This window comes from Tursiops truncatus, chromosome 3 (genome assembly GCF_011762595.2).
Source record: "Tursiops truncatus isolate mTurTru1 chromosome 3, mTurTru1.mat.Y, whole genome shotgun sequence".
Classification (NCBI taxonomy): Eukaryota; Metazoa; Chordata; class Mammalia; order Artiodactyla; family Delphinidae; genus Tursiops; species Tursiops truncatus.
Window position 1 is genome coordinate 1109896 of NC_047036.1, and position 10753 is coordinate 1120648.

At 57.4% G+C, this 10753-nt stretch overlaps 2 protein-coding genes across 3 annotated transcripts; one reads left to right on the plus strand and one right to left on the minus strand.

The window, feature by feature from the left end:
* Window positions 1-1438: 1438 nt before the first annotated feature.
* On the minus strand, window positions 1439-4235 carry MRPL36 (mitochondrial ribosomal protein L36). Of its 2 annotated transcripts, none has more exons than XM_073801990.1 (2): window positions 4175-4235; window positions 1439-2255 (listed from the first exon to the last, which is right to left on the minus strand). In XM_073801990.1, exon 2 carries the CDS (start codon window positions 2240-2242, stop codon window positions 1937-1939), a length of 306 nt encoding a protein of 101 aa, XP_073658091.1. In that variant the 5' UTR covers window positions 2243-2255; window positions 4175-4235; the 3' UTR covers window positions 1439-1936. The 2 variants fall into 2 exon arrangements, with proteins under 2 accessions (XP_073658091.1, XP_019806680.1); XM_019951121.3 differs by lacking the exon at window positions 4175-4235 and adding an exon at window positions 2699-2858.
* A 59-nt stretch (window positions 4236-4294) lies between these two features.
* Window positions 4295-10248, plus strand: NDUFS6 (NADH:ubiquinone oxidoreductase subunit S6). Its single transcript, XM_019951122.3, has 4 exons — window positions 4295-4453; window positions 5359-5412; window positions 9271-9393; window positions 10117-10248. Exons 1-4 carry the CDS (start codon window positions 4322-4324, stop codon window positions 10180-10182), a joined length of 375 nt encoding a protein of 124 aa, XP_019806681.1. The 5' UTR covers window positions 4295-4321; the 3' UTR covers window positions 10183-10248.
* Window positions 10249-10753: the final 505 nt, after the last annotated feature.

Here is a 10753-nt window from a genome sequence, read left to right on the forward strand (position 1 = left end):
TCTGAAGAGCAGGAGATAGTAACCTTGACGAGAACTAATCTAACAGTGTTTTCTCTCATGGATCACACATTTGGTGTAATGTCTTTGCATAACCCGAATTCACATGTAATTCCTCCCATGCTTTTATAGTATTGGGCTTTACGTTTAGGCCTATGGTCTATTTTTAGTTAAGCTTTGTATAAGGTGAAAGGTGTGGAGTTTCTTCTGTGTATCTGGAAATCCAGTCTTCTAGAATCATGTGTAAAAAAGACTATCCCTTCTACATTGACTTGCCTTTAATCCTGTTTCGAAAATCATTTAGGCACATATGTGTGGGTCCATTTCTGAGCACTCGGCTGGGTCCTATTGGGCTATGTGTGTACACGTTCGCAGGTACTACACCGTCTTCACTGCTGCGGTTTTATGTACGGTGAGCCTTGAAATCAGGGAGTGTGAGTCCTCCAGGTCTTCATTTTCAAAATTCTTCTGGCTATTTGCTTGCTTTACCTTTCCATACAAAATTTTGAAGAACCATGGCCTTTTGTAAAAAATCGTATAAAAATCAGGATTACATTGAGTCTGTAGACCAATTTGGATGAAACTAACAGTAATATTCTAATGTCAATATTTTATTTAATTTTATTTGAATTCTCCCAAGTGTTTTACAATTCTAAGTGTACAGAATGTGCCTAATCTTGCTATTTAAATACATCATGGTTTTGGTGCTATTATAAATAGTATTTAAATCTCAGATTCTATTCGTTCCTGGCCAGTATATACAAAGATCTCTCTCACTATATGGATAATAGAGAAAACATGAAATGTTTCTGGTAGGTTGTGTCAAATCGTAGGATACGAAACTTATTTAATGATCTAAACAGGGGACTGGCACTCTTTTCCTGCAAATACAGCCCCAATAGTAAATATGTTAGGTTTTCCAGGTCATAAGGTCTCTGATATAACTACTCAGCTACTACTTTGGCTGCTGTAGGTTTAACAAAACATAAATGAATGGCATGGCTGTTTTCCAATAAAGCTTTATTTACAAAAATGGGTTGCAGGCTGGATCTGGCCTGTGGATTGTAATTTGCTGCCTTCTGACCTAAACCGACTTTTTTGTTGTGCTGCAATCTCAGGGCTCTAAATGCTGGTCCATCCAGGTATCGGGAAGTAGATGAGCTGCAAGGGGTTTGGTCATGCTCTTATCTTAGATCAAACAGAGGCTGATAACCCCAGGAGAGAAGGATGATTCAAAAACTCATCAGGCTGTGACCCCGTGACAGGCGACACCAGGACACTGAGTACCACTGGCTCCAGGTCACAGGCTGCAGAGTCCACAGCAGCAGCTCATACCCACTGCACACACACGTGTGCACACACACACACACTGCACCCATGCATACACTGCACACTGCACCCATGGACACACGTGGGCGCACACACTTCTCAAGTCTCAGACTAAGGATGACAAACATATTTAATCAATGCCCCAAATACCTTTATATATGTATAAACAAGTTAAATTTCCCTTGACTTAAAGACTGCTATCACGGCCTTCCCTGCTTATCCTGGAGATGGGAATGTTGAGAACACGTGTCTGAATCCACAGGGAAGCAGCAGTGTGGCTGAACGCAGAGACAGGGCCGAGAGAGAGCCGACGCACAGGGTGGTCTTCTAAAGAACCTGCATTCTGACGTGGGATAAAGCCAGCTTTCCCTCCCCCCGATGTTCGGTCCTCTGCCCGAGCGCAAACACAGGTTGCGCAGGAGCTAAGAAGGACACGTTCCCAGGTGGGTCTCAGGCTTGGCTGGATCCCGAGCCACAAGGAGGTGAGACGCAGGCCGCAGAGTCCACAACACCCGAAGGTCAGCAGAACGGAGGCTACACAATGTTTACTTGTTATTTTCCTTTCGACGAGGCAGCACCGTCGCCGGGCAGGGATTTCCCAGCCCGAGGGCTACATTTGTCTCTGCTTGTGCTTCGGGTTGGTCTTGCAGTAGACGAACCAACGCCCGCGCCTCTTGACCAGGTAGCAGCCCTTGCACCGCTTCTTGAGGACGCCCTTGGTCTTGAAGCCCAGGGCTGGCTGCTGCAGGCCGAGTACCAGGCGCGCGGAGAGGAGCGCGGCCGCCGGGCTAGGGGGCGCACCGACCTGACGGCAGGCGCGCGGGTGGCACGGCGCGAGAGAGGAGAGCGGGAGGCCACCCAGGTGCAGCAGGGGGCCCACGGCGGAAACCACTTTCCTTAGGAGAGCGGTGGCCATGTCGCGGCTGGATCTAGGGAGAAAGAGGAAAAGTTGTCACAGCTGCCGGTGGCTCCTGCCCCCGAGAAAACCTCCTTCCCCACGTCCCTGCCCTCGGGACACAGGCCGCGGGTCCGGGAATCTGCGCGACCCCCGGGAGGGCACGAGAGCGGCGAGCGGCACCGTGTCTCCGCCCGGCGCCGAGACCCCCACCCGGCCGCCGGGGCCAGACGAGGCCCGCGTCCACGTGACCCCGTGGCGGCCGGGCCGCGGGCTGGAGCAGAGGGCACGAGGTCCGGAACGGTGCCCGGCTAGAAGGGATCACCCGTGCGGCCGCTTCCCACCGCAGTGACCTCCGCCCGCGTCCCACCCGGGCAAGCCGAGGCCAGGGGTCCCCGGAACGCGCCCTTCCTGAGCCCGGAACTCCCGCCGCCTCCCCTGCCCCTCGGGACCCCCGGAACACCCCACGACCCCCACCTGGAAAGAGTGAGTCCGGGCCCGCCCGCAGCCCGCCTCGCCAGCCCCTGCGCCTGCGCCCTCGGCAGCGCCTGCGCAGTGGGGCGGAGATGCCGTCGCCCGGAGTGTCCGCCAGGAAGGAAGATGGCAGCAGGGTCACGTGGCGGTCCCCTCGGGGCTGGGCGCAGAGGCGGAGCCACGTGGGTGCGGGAGTCGCGGAGCGCCGGGTTCCTTCCCGGCTGCTTGCCTTTCCCCTCCCCGGTCCCCTGCATACCCAGCCCGCCCCCCACTCCCGGGACCCTGCGCCCTCCTCCCGGGACTCCCCCAGCCCTGTGGGCCACCGGGCGGCTAAGGTTTGGGGGGCGCTCCCGGGGGCGGGGGAGGGATGAAAAATGGGAACAAAAGTAGGTATTTTGAATGAAAAAGAAGTCACAACCAAGTAGACTTTTTAAAAAGCTGATAAATATCAATGTCAAAACAAAATCTAGAAAAACCTCATGTTTGTATTAAGTGGACATCCTGGGAGAAATGTGGCGAGGCTCAGGGGAACGCATGGAAATAGGCCCTGGTTCTAACTGACTGCAGTTAAATTTATTTCCTCCAACATACTTTCAAACACAGAGAAAAGTTAAAAGACACTGATGGCGAACACCCACGTACGTACCCACTGCCCAGATTCCACAGTGAAATCGCCACGCATGTCTTTCCAGGCTGTGTCTGCGTGGACACAACTACTTTCCACGCACACGAAGGTGAGCTGCACACGGGGTGCACCTGCGCGCCGCCCTGGCACCGCACGCGCACCCCTGACCCGGCTGCAAGCTGTGGCCCCTGCCCAGGTGAGCTCGGGCCTGCCTCTGAGCATGCGTCCGTGGACACCTTTCCGATCCGGGAGGTATTCTGGGCACTGTCGCCTCTCATCGCCACACCGCCCTGGAGTCCAGGCTGTGGGTGCCCTCAGCTCCTGGGCAGTGGGATGCGCGACTCCACCCCAGCTCTGGGACTGCTCCCTGTGCCCACCGCCCTCGCCCATCGGGGGCTGGCCGTGAGCTGACCATCCCGACGGGTCTCTGCACAGGCCGTTTGGAGGACGCCATGAGGGGCAGGAGAGAAGCAGGGCCGGGACCGCGAGGTGTGCTCCAGAGCAGCGGGCCTTTCGGGGCTAACCTGCATGAGGGATGCCATCGGCTGCGCTTTACTGGCAGTTTCATTGGGCTCTGCTGCAGAAACCCCAGAACCACAAAGAAATGCGCTCTGTCCAACATGATGTACTTCCAGTTTCCTCTAAGCAAGGACTCATCTCCAACATTCACAACATTCAACATGTAACTCCCCATGATTATCCGTAACCATCGAAGGTAAGCACTGCATCTTCCGTTTCCATCCTCCCCTGCCCTGCCCCTGGGAAGTGGAGCATCACTAAGTGCTAAGGTTGCGCGGAGCGTCCCCCCTTATCCGGGCTGAGCCCCCGCCCGCCGCTGCACCAGCCGGCCGCACCTGCCTGACCGCACCGCGCGTGCGCGCCTCACCGGGCGAGGTAAATCCGGGCCGAGGTTGTGTGTGTGGGGGGGGGGGGCGCGGACGCCGTGCGCATGCGTCGGCGCTCGGCGCGTCGGTGCGCGGGGTCGAAGGTCAGCCTGAAAGATGGCGGCGGCGGTGACCTTCCTCAGGTTGCTGGGCAGGGGGGGCGCGGCGGCGCGGAGCCTGCCCGGGGCCGCCAGGTGCTTCGGGGTGCAGACTTCGCCGACCGGGGAGAAGGTCACGCACACCGGCCAGGTAACGCCTGCGGCGCGGAGAGCGCCCTCCCCCTCGGGGCGCCCAGGTGGGCGGAGCCCCGGCTCGGCCCCCGTGTCCCCGGGGCCCAGCGCCCCGGTGCCCCCTGTGCCCCAAGCTCAGTGCCCGTGGTCCAGTCGCCCAGCACCCCGGTCCCTCCTCTTCCCCCGGCCCAGCACCCGGGTCCCACGGTCCAGTCCCTCGGGGCCCCGAGCCCCGCACCCGCAGTCCAGTCCCCCAGTCCCCCTGACGCCCCAGACCCAGCGCCTGCGGTCCCGTCCTCGGTCTCCCCCTCCGTCCGGGGCCCCGGGCCCACTACCCGCAGGGGTACCGAGGGGCTGTCTGCAGCCACTGTGGTCTCATCCTCGCAGCGAACTCGGATCCAAGACTGTTATCCCGGGGTAGCCCCTTGGTTACTGTGGGGAGCCCTCCGGTGGAGTCAGCAATGACCAGTTCTGTGCGTCCGATCTCCTCGTGTTTGTGTAATGTTGAATACCACATTGTAGTAACTCTCGAGTTACTGAAATACAAACACGGCGTTAGGCTGTGATCCGCAGCCCAAAGATGAGGGAGTGAGTACCTGTGTTGTTAGAAAAGGCCACGGAGCAGGTTCAGAGAGGAGGGGAGCTCCGGGGCCTCCGAGGTCGAAGGCGGGTGTCCCCCTCCGCCAGGACTGCGCTCCTCTGCTCCTTCCCTACCTTTTGCTACTTCCAGTTCAGACTCCTGCCTGATGTCCCGGTAGGAATCCTGCTGAAAAACGCCCCTGGGTGCGCAACTACACGGACTCCCGGTGTGTGTGATCGTGAATGGCCTGAACGTTAAGAAAACACTTTTCCTGAAGCGTTTATGATTGGTATAATATACAGCATCGGGCCGTAAAAAATCACATACGGTCTTTTTCTTTTCAGGTTTATGGCGATAAAGACTACAGGAAAGTTCGATTTGTAGGTCGTCAGAAAGAGGTGAGTGAAAGGTCTAGCAAAAGAGAGGTGAGCTTTCTAAAACTTTTTATAACGAAGAAGAAATAAATACTAATCTGTAAAATTTAAGTAAATTCTCCCCAGATTGTGAGCACTCTAGAATCTCTGGAATTCTCCATTTCTTCTGCGTGTTAAACATGTCTAGTTCTGTTTTGGTTTTTTCCCCCTGAGACATGTAACACGACATCTCGTGAGTATAGTTTTAGCTTACGTGTAAATGGGCGTGACCTTTTCTTTCACTTCTGTGCCTTATACTTGCCAGACTCTCAGGTTAAAGCAGAGTCACATCAATGTTTTAAAATTACTCTTTCAGTCACTTTTTGGAGTATGTTTTCTGTGGTTCACAGCGTATAGATTAGGCTGGTTCTTTCAGGGACTTTTTTTTTTTTTTTTTTGCGGTACACGGGCCTCTCACTGTTGCGGCCTCTCCCGTTGCGGAGCACAGGCTCCGGACGCGCAAGCTCAGCGGCCATGGCTCACGGGCCCAGCCGCTCCGCGGCATGTGGGATCCTCCCGGACCGGGGCACGAACCCGTGTCCCCTGCATCGGCAGGTGGACTCTAAACCACTGCGCCACCAGGGAAGCCCTTTCAGGGACTTTTGAAGACAGCACATGGGTGGGTCTTCCCTGAGTGGGTCTGAAACACCAGTGCAACCGCTGGACACTGGAATCCTTTCGCCTCGGTGGCCTGCGTTCTTCCCACTTCCTCTCTCCCGTGCCTGCCACCTCAGAGGGAGTCCTCACCGCCCTGGCTCAGGCCTCCCTCCACCCCTCCCCAGCAGTCACCTGGCGTCACTTCTCCCCTTCAGGCAGCCTGTTGATTCTTCCTGCCACCCTCAGCTGTCCCTAAGTCGCATCTCCCCTCCCTTTGACCTTGGTTACGTTGTCCATCCCCAGGGTCTGGTTTCCTACCTCCCACTTTGAGGGTGTCGTGGGGTGAGGAGTCTGGCCCCCTGGATGGAGCAGTTCCAGCAGGTGCGTCCTGAGCCCTGGGGTCGACCTTGCCCCCGGCTTTCCATCTCAGCCTGTCACACTCCTCTCTCCTGGGAATTCTACTGTGGCTTCTGGTTTCTGGTTGCCCTCGCTGGGGACAGACATCAGGGAGCAACTTAAACACCGAACCAGACATTCCAGAGTTCGTGAGGCCAGTAACGTGTGAATGGAGGGGGCAGTGCTGGTGACGTCGCCTCGCTCAGACCGTCAGCTCACCACGGTCCTGAACCGGCTGCAACCCTTGACCTCCCCGCTCGGGATCTCTGGGGCCTTTTCCTGTCCGAGATCGTGGGCGTCCAGGGGCCCACGCTCATGTAAGATGCGCAGCAGGTCTCTCCGGCTTTCATTCTTGCGACAAAAGTTTGGCGTTCAGTAGTATTTGAAATATTTTTGGTTTCCAAGAGACTGTTGTTTCAAAAGACCTCTAGGCATGCTGAAAAGTTGCACGAGAGTAGGAGCGCCTGTATCCCTCCCCCTCCACAGCGTCCCTGTGATTCTCCTCTTGCCTGAGTGCGCTGCCTTTGTGAGAAGCGACAGGGTTGAGCACTTGCTGAATGCTGATACTTTGTGTTAACTCAAGTCCGTGGTTTAGGTTTATGTGGTAGGTTCACGCTTGGGGTCGCACGTCCTGTGGGTTTGGACAGGTGCATGGCATCTCGTATCCACCGATCTTACTGTCTCTACGGTTTCATTTGGGTGAATTTTAAGAAATAAGCTGAACGTGCTCTTACTCTGAGGAGCGAGGAGAGCAGGAAGCTGGGTGGTCGATCCGCCTTCGCAGGAAAGGTGGGAAGCGTCCGCGTGTGGCTGCAGCGAGCCTGCCCTGGAACCCGCCAAGGGCCGGCCTTGTGGAGAGGAGATGCTCATGCAGAAGGGGGCCCAGCCGCCGCCCCCGGGGAGGGGCAGCCGTCGGCCTGCAGCAGTCCTGTGTCACTGGAGGGGGCTAAGGGCCCAGCCGACCTCCTGTTCCTCTGCGGCGATGGAAGTATTTTCGTTACTTCACGGTTACACACGTGGAATTAAAAGCCGACGTTTCTTGCCCGTGAGTGACGGGCGCCCGCGGCATCCTCAGGCGGAGGTGGTGCTGGGCCCAGAAGTTGGTTAGCATGGCTGTCGTGCTGTGTTTGTCGGTCGGGTGGACCCTGTGGGGCTCCGTTTTCGGGGCGCAGGGCCCCCGGGCGTGGACAGCAGTGGGGACAACACAGCCACGTGTGTTCCGAGGGGGCTGCACTTCCTCACTCCTGCTCCCTTTCCGGAAATAGGAATCCCAGGGAAAGCTTTGGGATGGCATCATGTCTAGCCGACACAGCTTTCCAAAAGCAGGAGTGTCACCCCCGCTCTGCGGGCTCAGGACGTCAGCACCGCTGGGTGTCTCGGTGGCAGCGGGTGGGCAGGCTCTGCTCCGCGGTCGGTGCTCCTGGGTGCAAGTGGATTGGGCTCAAATTGTACTAAGCTAAGGGCCTCTCCCGCCGTGTTTGTGAAGATCGATCCTTGTTCTCTTCTCTTCGCTGCAGCCTCGGGCCCCTCTGGGTGCACGTGGGGTTCTGGGTGCCAGAGCGGGGAGCCACGTGGCCTTGGTCCTCCGGGCCTGACGGGGCACGACACTTCTCACCATCGTGATGAGCAGATACTGGGGTTACTCACGGAGCCAGAATCACAGTGACCTCGGGCAGCGTTTACACCCCGAGTGTCTCGTCTGCGTGCTTGTCCGCAGAGGAGTCTGGAAGGGGGAGAGCGGGCCCCACCGCTGACCGTGTTTGTCCTCTGTTACCGAGTTCCAACCCCGTGGACGCTTTGGCCCCCAGAGATGGGGACCTTCGAGATGATCTTGCTGTTTTGCACCCTGAGTGTGTCAGCTGGGGTGGAATCCCGCAGCCCCGTCAGATCAGGTTGGGGTCTTTGTAGGTCCAGCCGCTGCCCGTAACGTTGGGCTTCTGCCGGGCCATGCGTGGCGGTTCCGGTTCTGGTTCCAGTTCTGGCTGCTGTGGGCGAGCATCTCCAGCTTCCTCAGCTCAGACGACATTCTGTGCCTCCCAGCTGAGTACCTGCCCCGAGAGAAGCTGGCTCCCCGAGGAAGGAGGGGCAATGCGTCGCCCTCTCCCTGCCTTTACCAGCTTGAAAGTCACGAGCTGATTCCTTCCAGTGAGGAAGGCAGTGGGTTTAGCGCATCTCCGTGGAAGCGCGGGGTCAGGCATCTTGTGTTTCCGTGCTTCGTGGTTATGGTGCCGTCGTCGCTCCAGGGTCCCACGTGGAGCAGCCCTTGTAGTCCGAGGCTGCCTTTCCCTCCGTCGCAACATGGCTCAGCCTCATCTGTACGTTTCCTGCTCGGGACCCCGAACCAGCTGTTAGTTCAGAGCCCGGTCCCCAGAGGGAAGTGGTCATGGAGACAGCGTGGCTCCTGGCCCCGGGTCGGCTGCCGCTTCTGGTCTTTTCCAGCAGATAGAGTAGGAGAGCATGTGTGTGCATGTGTGTCCATGTGCAGGTGTGAGAGGGAGGGTGGGGCAGGGACAGCAGAGAACAGGCGACGCTGCACGCGGGGTGGGATGTTAACAGGGGAATCCAGGTAGAGACAAAGGAGAATTCTTTGCACTGTTGTAATTCTTGCAGCTTTTCTGTGAGTTTGAAATTCTATCCAAATGGAAAGCTAAAGGCGTGTGTACACGTATGGAACGACTTGTGTATTTTGAGGGTCTGTACTGATAATATTTGAATGAAACGGTACAGAACGTGCCTTTGCTGGCAGTGTGTGCGTGTATGTGGGGGGCGGTCTATGTTGATTTAAATTCCATGAGAGCGTCCAGTGTTTGTGCTTGTCTGTACGAGCTTCTGCTGTCTGTCTTTTTCCAGGTGAATGAGAACTTTGCCATCGACCTGATAGCAGAGCAGCCTGTGAGCGAAGTTGGGAGTCGAGTGATATCGTGTGACGGCGCGGGGGGGGCCCTGGGCCACCCCAAAGTGTACATAAACCTGGTAACGTGCCATCCGCCCCCGGACCCCCGTCCTTCTGTCCTGTCCTCACCCCGCTGGCCTCACCCTCTCCCACTCGGCCTTGCCCACAGACCACACGACAGGGGCTGAATAAAGGGCGTGTCCAGGGCAGCCTTGACTGTGCCGTGTGTGCAGCGCCCTTAGTGTCACCAGCACTGCTTTCCCTCAGGCTTGTAGGCATCTGTCTTTCCCAGGGAACCCTCGTGTCGGTGCCTGTGTGATCGTTTACTTTGTTGATAACTACACGCACAGAGCCTTTGAGAAGGAGAACAGTACACTGGCTGTTAGAGCAGAGAAGGATGCCTGGGGATAAAGCTCAGGTGCACGTGGTGTAGCGACAGGGCAGGACCCACCGCCGCCCCTGCTGCTGTGTCCGGGCTGGACCCCACCCCTGAGGGGTGGGCCTCTGCTCCGCGCCCCACCCTCCAGCCCTTCCAGGCCCCTGCTGGAGGGCCGGGAGGGGGACGGGGACCGAGCCGTGTGTTCCAGGGCAGGGAGCCTGCATCCCAGCGAGTCTGGGTGGAGCAGGCTGGACCCCGGGCCTCCGGCACAGCCACGTCCTGCGTCAGCAGTGACCCCGGAGCTCCGTGGGCGCCCCTGGTTGGCTGTGTGTTTCCAGTGTCTGCTTTTAGCGTCTGAGGTCTACCTGTCTCTAGATTGACGTAGAGTACGGAAATAGGAGATCTTTCCCTTTGAATTTTCCAGGACAAAGAAACGAAGACGGGGACGTGTGGCTACTGTGGCCTGCAGTTCCGGCAGTCCTGCCACTAGGGCCACGTGGGCAGCTCGGTGGCATGGACTCTGTCTCTAGTGCCGAATAAAGGGTGTTGTTCTCTAGGATGCCGCGCACAGCTGTTTCTGTCACACAGGTTCACTTAGGGCTGCGGCTTAAGGTGGCGTCCCCTCCTGGGCCCCTGCCACATGCTCCTTCCACCCGCGGGACCACAGCGGGGGCTGGAAGAATCCGGGGGCCGGGGGCAGGGGGGACGTGGCTGCTCGGGGGCTCGGGCTCCGGCCCAGCTCCACCCCCGTCACTCATCTGCTGTCACTCTTTCTGTCCATCTGATCCTCAGGCTCCGTCTCGTGTCTTAAATCCCAAGAAGTTAAGTACCTATCTGAAGGTGTTAACAGTCACATGTGGTCCAAATCAGGCACAATTTGTGTATTTAAAACAGTAGTGATTACAATGTGTCATAACAAAAATAAAAATGAATATTATGCGGGAAGAGAGTGGAGGCTTGGTGGGGTGATGGGAATTCCAGGAGGAAAAAGCGATGCATGGGGGGCGCGGGGAAGCGGCACCTACACCAGAGAAGATTCCTCAGCTGAGGGAGAACCCACA